Source organism: Polypterus senegalus, chromosome 12 (assembly GCF_016835505.1).
Source record: "Polypterus senegalus isolate Bchr_013 chromosome 12, ASM1683550v1, whole genome shotgun sequence".
Lineage (NCBI taxonomy): Eukaryota > Metazoa > Chordata > Cladistia > Polypteriformes > Polypteridae > Polypterus > Polypterus senegalus.
In genome coordinates this window covers 94872336-94887073 of record NC_053165.1, presented here as the reverse complement: position 1 = coordinate 94887073, position 14738 = coordinate 94872336, and the positions used below count along the sequence as shown (strand labels likewise).

Below are 14738 nucleotides of genomic sequence, written 5' to 3'. Positions count from 1 at the left end.
ACATAACCAAGAATGGGAGATTTGGGCTGCTAGTCAAAGACCGTGTTTGTCCAGTTTGCAGACAGGAATTTTATTGCATCATGAACAAAATGTGAAAATAACCCAGAAATGAACTACTGACATTTGTTTACATTTTTATCAAACCAGCGCCTTACATTTTTAAGAAAGCTGATGCTATCACACACCTGCACACCTGCTACTAGTGTGATAAAGCTAATCCACGGTGAAACAGTCCAGTTGCTCTTCAGAATGTGGTTGAAAGAGAATAACTGAGGATAATGTTAGTAACTTTGATCTTTTCTTGATGGCGGACATTTATTCAAGTCTATTTGATGAAGCAGTTATAATTTTAGGCTCTGATTTCAATATTGCATTGTGCTGATCAAAAACCACTACTGATCTCCAGTAATAATGTGTGTATCGATGCCGACGGACATTAATCCACCTAGCCTGCCCAACTGTGGATGCTTTCTGCAGTCCATGGATTCAATGATTCAACAAGCCATCCATTTTATTAATGTGGGATTTAACACCAGGAAATACGAAGAATTAGCATTCATAGTTCCAACCAAGCAAGAAGTTTCATCAATTATGGAATTCAGTCATACACAAAAAATACACCTTCTCAACTTAGGAGAACAGAGAATTTTATACTTTTCAGAGAGCTAGTGTAGATGAAAGATGTGACACTTGCATTTCATACAGCAATGACAAAAGTGTCAACATTTAAAAAACACACAAACATTTACTTTCCTAACTTAACCCATTAATACCATACTTTTTTAAACTATGGGTTATAACCCAAAATTGGTTGTGGGTTGCTGCAAGCAGTTTAAGCAATAGATACAGCTCCACTCTGACTGTTGGCAGAGAATCTCCAAGGGAGGGGCACCATGATTGTTGAGGGTGATTCTCTAAAGCACCCACTAATCTGTCTCAAAGACACTAAGAAAGGCAACAGTGGATCACAAGAAAAAATGTTTAGGAAACAATGAATCATCTATATCTATATATATATATATATATATATATATATATATATATATATATATATATATATATATATATATTCACTAAGGCAATACACCCATAGAAAGCAAGACACCCATGGAAAGCACACCGGAAGGGGCATGGATTCACTAAACCGCCGACAAGTAAGACACCTATGGCGCACGCAGGGAAGAGCCACGCCCCACCAACTCCAAGACCATTGGATACGACGACAACTCGCAGAGCCACGCCCACCAACTCGGGCGCGACGACACAGAAAGAACGGCGTCATTTATATTCGTCTGTCGTAGAGGCCTCATGTACCTCTGAGCCACCTTGACTGTTCATAGAGGCATGTTTCTCGCGAAGGTGAGTCGCCATATGCAGCGTGTAAAACAGTTTGCGAGGGGTATCCCATGGGAACCTTAAAACAATCCTTTACAACTGAGGTTAAAACACAATGAAGTAAGCAGTTTTTAAAAACCGAGTTTTCGGTTACGACGCATGACGCGTGCACCATAGCAAACTGTTTTACACGCTACATACAGCAATTCGCATCCGCGACAAACATGTGTCTTCTTCACTCACGGACAATTATATGTTGCTATCTCCAGAGTTCCATCTATTCATTCACTTTCTGTTGTATCCTCAAACCCTCCCTTTTTAGACAAATGTGTCTTTCCAGAAGTGTTCAACCGTCAATAAATAATTATGCGCCGTTTGTTATGCCGCGGGTTCACTATTGTGTTGAATTTTGCTCTCTCCAGAGTTCCATCTTTTCATTCACTTACTGTTGTATTCTCACACCAACCCGTTTTAGACAACCGTGTCTTTCTAGAAGTGCTTGGCATTCAATAAATGATTATGCATGAGATTGAGCGTGTGTCTACCCGTCGCAGAGAGGCGTGGATAAGCCGTTGAACCCCATTTGGGTTGCAAACCATGGAATTCCCACTAAGTGCGACTCATACGCTTCCACTGGTTGCGTCCCTACCCTTTGTGCATACCCCCCACCCACCTCGCTACTACCGTGGTCGGGTGTCTTGGTGGATTATATTTAGAAAAGCAGCCAACGACTCAAGTGACGAGTTGGAGGTGGGCACATGAGCGGGCAGTACATACTGAACGAGAATTCAGCAGACTAGCATGACGGAGGGAGCTGAATGGATGTCCTTCTCCTCTCCTCCCGTTCCACACTCTGCGCCGTGCACCCCCATCCCTCCGTCTGGCAAGAGAAGGTGCGATGGCGGTCCACCAGTTTTCAGTCACGGACGATTGTGTGTTGGTTCGTTCCGTGCATTGTTACAATGTTACTTTTCTTGCTGATTTATTACATTACCAATTTTTCAAATGTTAATTTTCTCCCTGTGCTTAAAAATCATTAAAAAAACGGCCTGATTATGTGGCATATGGTATGCTGCGGGTTGGCTAGTACAAATATATTTGAGAAACGCTGGGTGCTTAAAAACTAATGTTGTAACAGGCCCACATTTCCATTTGCAACATGTGTATACATACTGTATGGGTCGTGAACTTTTTTTTCTGAATAATGCCTTGATTAGACCAAATGATGTAACTTCTGGTGTTATACTGTAGAAACACTACAGGAACACACTTCTCACTCTGTTGTGTTATGTGTATCACGTGCACGAAACCTTTTTACAGTTAACATTGCACTATTAACCCCATATTTTAAGCTACTTAAAACAAATGTGCCCTTCAATGTCTAATTCACATTGAATTAGTTAGCTACTGTATGCAGCCATGAAGTTCAACCAATATCAAATGCATTATTGTGGTTTGAGTATTCCTTAAGCTTTGCACTTATATACAGTAAACTTCTTACGACATATTATTCTACCACGTATAATATAAATTTTATTTGTTATTATTATTGTTGTGTTACATTGCCTGCGTTCATATTATGTTTTTTATTACTATGCCATATCAATTCATATGAAAAATATTTCTTTGGCTTTGCCAGGAGAAATGCTCCTAAAGTTTTGTTCCCAGAGATTTTCTAGTATAGGAGGCCTCTGATCCTTTTTAAACACTAATTGGTTTATTTTACACAAAGCAGAATTACCTTAAAGTTATAAAAATGTATTGCCACAATCTGGAACCCCCATAATGACTGATCCCCAGATACGCTGGAGCACCACTGCTGCTATGTTGTTCAACCCTGGAACTTTTGAAATATGCCATTCTGTAACCTTACACAACTCTGCTCGCTCTGACAATATTTTGAGAAGATTGGGAAGTGTGGGCACCACCGCTAACATCTGCATTCATCTCAACCTTTATTGGAGTTGGGGGTCTGAATAAAGAGGCTAATTGCATATTAAATGCTGAAATATTCTTTAATACAAGATAAGCATAAAATGATTATATGCCTTGTGGTTGAACTGTGTCGTTGCTGTGGCTTTGAGGAGGTGCTGTACATGGAATGGCCTTTCCACATTGCATTTCCCAGCTTAAAATCTGCAGAATCTGTGGAACTGATACTCTTAGATGGACACAACTATAAACTTGGGACTTATAATGTTTTATGCTAGTAAGAGCCATTTGTTAGTCATTTAGGCTATGTTAAATTGATAGAATTATTTTCTTTGTTATGTTAAAATGTTTGCCTATATATTAGTGCATAGTGTATAGGAGGTTCTATTATAACCCCACAAGCTGAATTAAAATGGAATATTCTAATTATTTCTTGTACCTCTAACTGTGACCTGCCTTGCAGTTGATAAGGCATTGAGGACAAAGAGTTTCCAATCATATTGCCCGCATTGAATGTGCCATACTTGTAGAATGTACTGAATATACTAAGTGAAGCTTGCATAAGTTTGCCATAGAGAAGTAACACAACCTTTAAGTATAGAAAGATACTGAAGTTTAACAAGGAGAGATTTTTTGCATTTTCATTCTCCGTGTGTAGTAACTTTTTTCTCTATTTTTGTGTGAATGGCTTTACTTTGAATTTCCACTAAAACTTTATGAACTTTACTGGACTGAGAAATATCTTTTATTATGTGTTTGACTAGCTGGATGCTAGCTTACCAACTTGGTAGCTGCTTCAACTTGGGGAAATGGAAAAGACCCAGCTACAGTGCTTTTGATGTAGAGTTGAAGAAAAAAAAAAAACAGTTTTGTATTTTAAGTTTACAGTGTCAATACTGTAACTTATACTGAATACAGTGATATGCTTACTTGCATGTGCTACTCACCGTGTAACACATCACCACTTTATGGCACTATGATTAGTGTGTATACAAACTGTACCTTGAAACATCGGTATTCTTTACCTGAAAAACCTTAGAACCTTATACTGAATTAGGAGTAAACGTAAAATCTATTAATTCAAATGTAAAATGTATGCTGAAGGGTTTTGAAGATGACTTCTTATCCCACCAGGAAAAGCCCTGGCCCTGCTTAACAATACCTCAAAATTCCTTAAACATTTACTTCCATCCATCCATCCATCATCCAACCCGCTATATCCTAAATACAGGGTAACGGGGGTCTGCTGGAGCCAATCCCAGCCAACACAGGGAGCAAGGCAGGAAAAAAACCCTGGGCAGGGCACCAGCCCACTGCAGACATTTACTGCCTAATTGTTAAAATTATGATGGGTGTTGTGTGGATTAGTGGACTACCTTAATAAACTTTGAATTGTATTTTTATCAGGTAGACTGTCAAAAAGGTCCCAGGTTGTGAAGACATTCACAACCCGCTGTAACACTATATTGTTCTTTCCTTTATGACCTTGAATCATCCAGAAGGTATTTTGCCAATTTACACTTTAATGCTTTGTGTCTTTTCTAATTTTACATTCTTTCAGCATTGGAGGCTCCATTCCCATAGTATATGCGTATTTCTCTGAATTCTTGTGCCGAGAGAAAAGAGGAGAACACCTGAGTTGGCTCTGCATGTTCTGGATGATCGGTGGGATTTATGCCTCCTCTATGGCTTGGGGCATCATTCCTCACTACGGTAAGGTTGCACTGTGGTCCCCCTCACCCCCTTAAGTGCTGTTTCCGTTGCCCCTCACAGGGCATTTTACATTCCTCAAAGCTGGCATAAAATTAATGAATTACATTCAGCAAATCTCCTTAAAATGATTGTGTTTTGAGATTTTGGAGTCATAAATGAAATTGAGTCACCACTAAGCATGTTGTTGATTTTTATCATTTATATACATCCTTAAATAAGGTTTTAACGGAAGAAAACCCCTAATGCTCTGGCTAATGGTACAATGCTGGATTATTGCACTTCCTGATTTTGTTTTTCCTATTCATAATACACGTATATTTGTAAAAAAAGATGCTTAGACAGGAGTTTCTTGTGCTGCTTGTTTGTAAACTAAGCTAAAAAAAACAAACAAACAAAAAAAAAACACACACACACACACAAAAGTCCAAACCATTTTATGTCTGTTACCTGAATTATTAACAAAAATTACTTTTCCTCGAAAAAGCAAATTTTTGAAGTTACCTAAAGCTTTTACTAATTTCCCAAGCTGTTCATATTCTATTGAACGTCTGCATTAGACATTCCTTAGAAAATTTCCATAAAATATATTAATAGTTAAAAAGATCATTTCTTACATGGGTTCTTACATACTGTGAGTCTTCTATTATACTCACAGAACAAGACAGGCCCGTAAAGAAGAGTGACATTAGTATTTCTTTAATTTGCACGTCAAAATATAAACATCAGAAATATGAAGGCATCTTAAATGATTAAAATAATTTAGATGTGAAATTATAAATGCAGACACTAAGTTTGCCACTACTGTTTAACTACAGAAAGGAGCAGGGTGTATTTATAGGTTTGTAAGATGGGTTTCAAAGGGGAAATCTTAAGCTTATTAATGGACACATTTTAAATATCTGATGTTGGAACACAAATAGACTGCGATAATTACACAGACCATGGTAAGAATATGAGGCCATGCAAATGTAAATATACAATACAGTATACACTCAGTGGCCACCTCAGAAGGTATACCCGCTTGTTCACGCTAATTAGCTGCTTCTTCCAACAGCCATACATGTGGTTACATCTCAATACACAGTACATATGCAGCATGGGCAAAATGTGACATAACTGACTTTGATTATTTTATTGTATGAGTGTAGGCGTTATGATTTCTGGGTTGTGGAATGTTCTGAACACAATTTTCATGTGATTTGCAATTTAATTTTAGTTTTGATATGATGATAAATTTTCATTTTATTTACAGTCTTGTATTTACATTTTGGGTGTTTTGTTACTGCTAGTTCCATTTGAAGTTAGTAGCAGTGCGTCACTCCTTGACACTGTCACACAGTCACACACACACACGCCCATACGTTGTCAGTTCAAACCTGTCAAATTTATGTTTAATTAATACATAAACCTCAAAATCTGTGTGTATATATGTCTAGTATACAAATGTACACCGTTGGACTAATGCCATAATTTGCATAGCTCCCTCATTTCATCAGACCGATATATCAATATGTCAGCGTAAAACTGCAGCTATGCTAACATTTGCTGTCTGCACTGCACTGTTATGTGAGTTTATACAAATGAAGGGCAAATGGCAAACGTTTGACAGGCCATGTGAACAGCACCACTGACTCATGGATGGACAAGTGAAGACGGGGAGGTGTCCTGGACAAGGATAAAGAGACAGACAGCATTATGTTTGGTATCAAATGGAAGTAGAGAGGTCAGTACAGCTTAAGGAATGCATACTTGGCAAGTGCACTTTAAAGGTTGTGTGCAGGTGCCACAAACTGCGGCTGTGAGCTTTGGTGTAGCTTCGCTGACACTGTTATTACCTTTAGCCACTCCATGAGGCGGAGTGTAAAAAATATCACTTCTGATACTTCACCCGGAAGAAACATGCAGTAATATCTTTGGTTAAATAATCTCACCACCCACACAACCTCATTCACAAGCTACTGGAAACTCCAAGGAACCCAAAAAACCAACAGACCACTCTTCCCCTGCTCACACGCCATTTAAAACAGCTATGTGGACTTCCATCCACATCCCCAACCTCATGGCTCACGAGCTGCTATGGCCTCCTATGGACCTGAACATTTACCACAACAAAAAAAAAAAAAGGTCCACTTCACAAAAAGGTTCAAAACCACCCGTGTACATAATAGATAAGGAACTTGCCTTTCAGCCAGTAATGACAAAAAGGTATGCATTTAAAACATACAGAAATGTTTTCAGTCTTGCCTTAACCCATTATACAAATATATCAGAGTAATTCCAGGTACGTCAGCTAGTTCAACATAAGGAATCATCAAGCATATATTGCACAGAGCTCATTCTGGTTTTATTTTTATTCTAAACAAGCAAGCTCAACCATTTAAATTCTTATTTTTTTTTCTCATGAAAATGCACAATAGTTCACCCAGTCCCATAGCTTTACTGATTAGCCAGGAAGTAACTTTCAGCCTCATAAGGGGTTGAAATGATTTGTTGCAAGTGCACTAATAGCAACAACAACAACAACATGTATTTCTATAGCACATTCTCATTCAAATGATGCAGCTCAAAGTGCTTTACATGATGAAGAAAGAGAAAAAAGACAAAATAAATAAGAAAATAGAATTAGGGAACACTAATTAAGACAGAATCAAAGTATGGTCCGATGGCCAGGGAGGACAGAAAAGACAAAAAAATCCTCCAGATGGCTGGAGAAAAAAATAAAATCTGCAGGGGTTCAGAGGCCACGAGACCACCCAGCCCCCTCAAGGTATTCTACCTAACATGAATGTCCTCACAATCAGTCCTCATGGTATTCAAGGTTCACATGGAAGAATTTGATGATGAAGGTCATGTGGACTTCTGGCCTTTAATCCATCAATGTAGGGTCATCACGGTGCTTTGATCGGGTGGTGGTGGCAGAAAACTGGAAAAATAACAGAAGAGAAAGTAGGGGTTAGTACGGATTATGGAGCCACCAGGAATGATATTGATAATTAAATGCATACACAGAGTATCAGGATTAAACTAAAATGAAGCCATGTTAAAATAATGAGTTTTTAGCAGTTATTTAAACTGCCCCACCGTATCAGCCTGGTGAATTCCTATTGGCAGGCTATTCCAGATTTTAGGAGCATAACAACAGAAGGCCGCCTCACTGCTTCTTTTAAGTTTAGCTCTCGGAATAATAAGCAGACACTCATTTGAAGATCTGAGGTTACAATTTGGAGTGTAAGGTGTAAGACATTCTGTAATATAAGATGGAGCGAGATGATTTAAGGCTTTGTAAACCATAAGCAGGATTTTAAAGTCAATTCTAAATGACACAGGTAACCAATGTAGTGACATAAGAACTGGTGTGATGTGCTCTGATTTTCTTTTCCTAGTTATTATAAGATTCTAGCAGCTGCATTCTGAACTCGTTGCAGTCGGTTGATGTCTTTCTTAGGTAGTCCTGAGAGGAGTGCGTTACAGTAATCTAGCCGACTGAAAACAAAAGTGTGAACTAATTTCTCAGCATCTTGCAATGTTATGAAACTTTCACTGTCACATCAAATAGTGCAGTAACCACTAACACTCAGCAGTTGGTATTATAAAGTCAGTCACATTTTTCATTTATTAAACTGATGTTTCATTATGCTATTAATAGCTTCTCCTTAAATAAAAAAACACACGATGTTCCTATATTTGACTTCCTTCAACAGTCACCTTCCTTCACATAGTCAATGTACTGGAACAGCCCGAGGTGTGGTGGACGATGGACTGACACACATAATATTTATTAGCTGTTTTCTGATGGAGACCAGGACAAACTCCCTCTGTCAACTTTGGGACACACTCGATGAAGTACTTGAAATTCTACAGGGGAATCGCTATCTTTGTGAGCCCTTCTCACCATAGTGTTTGCCTTCTTATTCTTTTCTGATCCAACTAGCTGTGCTGTTCAGTGGGACTCCTTTTACGCGACTCCAGCACACATGACTTCATTTATAGTGTATTTATAAGTGTTAATGCAAAATAAACGCACTAAATGTGGACTTTCAAAGAACTATCGTGAAATGAAGGTAAACAAATAACACAAACTCAATGCTAAAATAAAATCATGAACATGAACAGTGAGAAATGTCTACAAAAGACTGTTCAAAAACTACAAAACCTGTAATTCTATTCCTTTTTGAAGCATTGAAATACAGAATGGAGTTGATGTGAATGGGAAGGATAAGTGCTAATGCTGGGGTGAAGTCAAGCTGCGCAAATTAAGTAAGCAAAAGTGTTAACCGGCCAGCCCCCCAACTCTCCCTCTGAGGCTGGTAATGGGATCTAGATTATTGAGAAGGAGAAGTGTAATACTTTTAACTTACCAAACATGACATTGTACATCATTGGATTAAAACTTCTTGCATTTCTTACCTTTCATTAGTTAAATTTATAAAATATTTATGTAAATTGCCATTTATGTAGTGTTTGGTGACCCTGATCCATGAGAAATGGTACAGAACAACAACATTTATTTATATAGCACATTTTCATACAAACAAGTAGCTCAAAGTGCTTTACATAATGAAGAAAAATAAAAGACAAAAAAATTTAAAATAAGATAACATTAGTTAACATAGAATAAGAGTAAGGTCCGATGGCCAGGGAGGACAGAAAAAACAACAACAACAAAAAAAAAAACTCAAGATGGCTGGAGAAAAAAATAAAATCTGCAGGGGTTCCAGGCCACGAGACCACCCAGTCCCCTCTAGGCATTCTACCTAACATAAATGAAACGGTCTTCTTTGTATTTATGGTTCTCACGGACAGACTTGATGATGATGGTCATACAGACTTCTGGCTTTTAATCCATCACTGTTGGAACATCACGCTGCTTTGAGTAGATGCGCCACCACCAAAAGGACACCGGAAAAGGAAACAGAAGTGAGAGTAGGGGTTAGTACAGATTTTAGAGCCACCATGAATAGTTATTATAATGAGTTGGAGAAGCAGAGTATCAGGATTAAATTACGGTGAAGTTATGAGAAGGCCACAGAGAACCTTCTGACTGAACTCCTCTTCTCTGAAATTTATTTATTCCAAGAGGAGTGTTGAAGTGTGTTGAGGTGAGACACAGTGTGGCTCTGCACAGCTCAGTGCATTCAACCTTGATGTGGCTTTTCGTTTGGAGGACTCTAAATATGCTGATACACAATAAAGGAGAAATCCCCTCCAAGAGACTTTTCTCAAAATGTGAAGGCTGCTGTTTTATTCTTTCATGAAGCGTTGAAATACACAACAGAGTCGGTGTAAATTGGACAGAATAGTGTTTATGCTGCACTAACCTCTCATGGTGCATGTTAAAGGCAAATGTTTATAATTACTTTTCGTCCAAAAATGAGGTGGTGATACAGTCCAGTTGGAGGCATGCGACTCCCTTTTGTCCTGTTATCCCCTCCATACCAACCAGGCCTATCTGAGAGCAGCTGTTTGATGATCCTAGCATTACAGTCTTGGGAGTTCTCAAATTAAGAGAAAGTAGCTCTGTAAGGGGACAATGCCTTAACAAAGGTAAAAAGACAATGGCCAAACTCTAACATTAAGGTCACAAATACTCAGATAACAGTTTTGTTTTTTTTTTACCAGAGTGGTCTGCAAATAGGATATCTCTGAACTTTCTGAACATTGAGGGCATCCCACTTTGAAGTGAATGAGGTGGATCACACTGGGTTCCACATGTGTCAGTTATGAACAGAAAAATTATACTACAGTGGGCCAGTGATTACCAAGACTAAATTAATGAACACTGGACAAAAATTCCCCTGGTCCGACAAATCTAATTTTCTGTTGTATCACACAGATGGCAAGGTTAGAATTTGACATAAGCCACACATATCCACGGACTCATCCTGCCTTCTGTGAATAGTGTAGGCTGGTGTTGTAGTGTCGGAATGTTTTCTTGACTAACATTGTAACTCTTAAAACCAAGCGAATGTCATTTGAATACCCTAGCATATTCAAGTGCTTTATGGTCACTGTCCACCTCCATTTTCCAAATGTAGTAGGCAATTACAGCAGAATAATGCATCATGTCACAAACCACACATCACCTCAAAAACATGACAGTGACGTCAGTTTACTAAAATGGCCGACAGAATGCCAGCTTTCTATTGACTAGAGCACCTCTGGGTTGTGGTGGAATGAGCTGTGGTAGCAGCATAAATGTATAGCCAAAAAAAAAAAAATTATATATGATATCAAGTCAGCATGCATCACAGTCCAGTACCTTGTTGAACCCATATCTCATCCTGAAGTTAAAAGCAGGCCCTTACCCAGTTCTAAACAGTTGTGTCCAATAAAAGTGTCCACTGAGTGAATCGTATGTGTCAAATGTAACTGTCATTAGTGTCAAAGCGTCACTAAAGATGGCAAGTGAAAAACATCCTTGCTGCAAGCCTCCTGTTATGGTGTTCCTGCCTCAATATGCATGTTTTCCTTTAGATATGCTATGTGTGCACTCTGTATTTTTATATACTGCATATCACTATTAATTATAATTATGAAATCACCTTTAAATTGAATGCACATTTTAAAAATACAAAAACCTAACAATCAGGATATAATCTATATATTCAAAACTTTTCATCCTGTAAAAATGAAAGCATTTTTTAGGCACTGATTCCTTGTCAGTAGGCATCAGAAGTCTTTCACTGTGGATGTGGTGCCCTCTAGTGTAAGAAGTGTAATACAGCAAACACACTTGGCTGCTGCGACATCAAGGAGCTTTTTCTTCTACATGTAGACTAAGCTGGTCAGTTGCATATTTTTTCCTGGACTATGGTTTCTGTCTTCCGTATTTAAACTTAATCTCACTTTAGTGAATATGGGTTTTTTGCATTCTTTGCTCAAAATTGGAAGTAATGGCAGAGCTGCTTGAGTGTCCCCTTCTCTAAATTCTTAGATGCTTTCTGCACAGCATTTGCATGTTTTCCTCATATTCATACTGGTCTTCTTTGGGTAGCCCAATTTTACGCCAATCCAAAGAAAAACTGTCTGATTGACCATGGGTGAAAGACCATGAATGAATGAGTGTGTCCTGTAATTGGGGAGTTCTAACTGGATGTGATTTCTGCTTTGTACCCCTTACTGGTGGGATGAAGGCCAACTTCTGTGATTTATAATCAGGCTTACTCCTTTGTGACTGTAATCAGAAAAAAAAGAAAGATTAAAATTTTTGGATAAAAAATAAAAACCAAATTTGGACATTTATACAGTGCGTTTTTAAAAATGTAAATGTATTATTTTTTCCAGGCTGGGGTTTTAGCATGGGCACACACTACCAGTTTCATAGCTGGAGAGTGTTCATATTGATGTGCATCCTTCCAGCCCTAAGTTCTTTAATTGGGCTTGTCTTCATGCCGGAAAGTCCGCGCTTCTTATTGGAGGTGAGAAATGATGTTATTGACTGTATTCTTAATATTATATTATTTAATAAGACATTGAAAAAAATTTACCAAAGGAAATTTACAACAATGAGTACTCTAAATGGACAGAAAAAAGATGGAAGATAGTGAGCTACTGTATAAGATACAAGATCTGCACAAGGATTAAGGGATGTATTTTAAAACTTTAAAACTTACTTGTTTAAATAATGAAAAGAAACACTTAAAAAGCTAATGAAATGTACACTAGATGATCAAAATAAATCATGTGTGAGAAAGTACAGTGGTGCAGTTATTAATATTTCCCAATTCCACCTGCAGCACATCCGTGACAGGCGAGCTTGACATTTGGCTGCGTCACTGTATTTCATAGTGAAATGTGTCGTGTTTACGTATGTTTGCTGAATGGACTGTTCCTCTGTACAACGTGATACTAAGGCTCTGTAAAAATAATGTTATTTAACAGCCACAGCACGTCACAGGTTTTTACTAGTGACATTTTCTGGACCATAAACTCAACTCTGGTCTTTGTTTAATGCAGTGGCCACAGACAACAGATTCAGCTGCAGTCAGCAGGACTGATGTCCAGAGTAAATGCCGGGGTTTCACTTTAGCTCATTCCTGCTTACAGTGTTTGCAATTTCCAGGTCATATTTATAAATCACATTTTGGATTTATCTACACATTCTTTCAATTAAAACAAGTAGCTTTGTGGCTGTTTTCTTCATTTTCTTCATTGATGGGTATGTTTTCTACAACCGTTTCATGTTTAATACTAATAGTTTTATTCTACACTATATTATTTTTTTAACCCGGTACGAGTGGGTTTTTAGTTTATTTTCCTGTTGCAGTATGCAACCCATGAACTGTTGTTTCACTTGGTAAGAATCACTGCTTCTCTTACATTTCACACTTCCGGCCTTAAAGGCGTGAGGCTCACGTCTCCTAATTGCCTACCATATCACAGGTCGAGGTTTTTGAAAAAACGAAACAAAGGTTTTGAGATCCTCATTTAGCTAACATGTTACTGGGATAGTTAGTGCTCTTACTACAATAAGACCCGATTCAAACTCAAGTCCAGTCACTGCCTATGTCACGTTTTCAGTTTCTTCTTGTGTCTCTGAGTGATTTCCTTGGGATACTCAGGTTTTGCACTCAGAACCCAAAAACATTAAAGTTAAATGGTGATGATTAATTGACTCTGTAGGAGTGACGTAAGTGTGCTCTGTGAAAGAATGGCATCCCATTTGACGCTCAATGCATTAAGGCTAGATATCAGGCGGATTAGTTAACAAAATGTTAATAAATTATGGTGCATGTACAGTAAATCATGCAAACTCACAGCACTCATACAGCAATCAGCTTTAATGTTTGTAGGGTAACATTTTTGTGTGAGCCATCACTCACTTTTTTTTTTAACATGGATTCTTTACAGAATGGAAAGCATGACGAAGCCTGGATGATTCTCAAGCAGGTTCATGACACCAATATGAGGGCAAAAGGAGAACCAGAGAAGGTCTTCACTGTAAGGAAATTATTTAATGGCTAAAATCTTTCAAACATGTAGAGTTTAATAGGGCTTTGTGCTATTTAGTAATAAATATATATACAGGATGAGGCAAAATGGACGGACGTTTGTTACAAAATCACAAAATTGTTATTTTTTTCTTACAAAGAAATTTATTGAAAGATTTGAGTTGAGATGTTGAAATAGCATTTGGCAATTTATAGGGATGGAAATGCAGGTTTAAATGCAAAATACGCCTTACCGAACGATTACTGAGGCCAAGTTCAGAAGAATGCTTCCGAGCAGATCGACTTGGACTGCACAGCAGGGCTAGTCATATGCCTTCCACATTTTCAGGGGTACGTGCCGTTCGTGTAGCCCCCGGCGGTCTTTTGTTCATTAGTGTACCTCGTGTACGAAGTGCTTTAACTCAACGTAGGATAGTGTTACGAGCGGGAACAGCTTTATTTCTGTGGATATTGAAATGGCAATGAAACTCACGCTGAACTGCGGTAATAGATTGGTTGTTCTTGAAGAAACAGTCGTACGCAAAAACGCGGTGTTCTATCATCCACGGCGCCATGGCTTCAACTAAAAAGAAAATAAAAAAAATGCTAAGACTTTGCGAACCTAACGCCACCTACCGCACGTCTGTCACTCCACCTAGTGGTGAGTTCTAGCCATTTCAAAGACGTCCGTCCTTTCTGCCTCACCCTGTATATATATAGTGATAAAAGGCACAGACTCACTCGGAGGCACATGTGGAAAAAATACAAAGACTTTTATTTTTCTTCAGCTGGAGGGCACGTCTTCCCCGTGGACCCTCCAGCCACAAC

The 14738-nt window shown here is 38.4% G+C and overlaps 1 protein-coding gene across 4 annotated transcripts in view; it reads left to right on the top strand.

Annotated features, from left to right (window-relative positions):
• Nucleotides 1-14738, top strand: part of LOC120541393 (synaptic vesicle glycoprotein 2B-like) — a 240682-nt gene that overhangs the window by 210436 nt on the left and 15508 nt on the right. For all 4 annotated transcript variants that reach the window (XM_039772971.1, XM_039772973.1, XM_039772970.1 and 1 more), the window contains exons 4-6: nt 4829-4980; nt 12265-12398; nt 13831-13920. In XM_039772971.1, coding sequence (XP_039628905.1) covers nt 4829-4980; nt 12265-12398; nt 13831-13920 — 376 coding nt within the window. The remainder of the gene's footprint in view (nt 1-4828; nt 4981-12264; nt 12399-13830; nt 13921-14738) is intronic.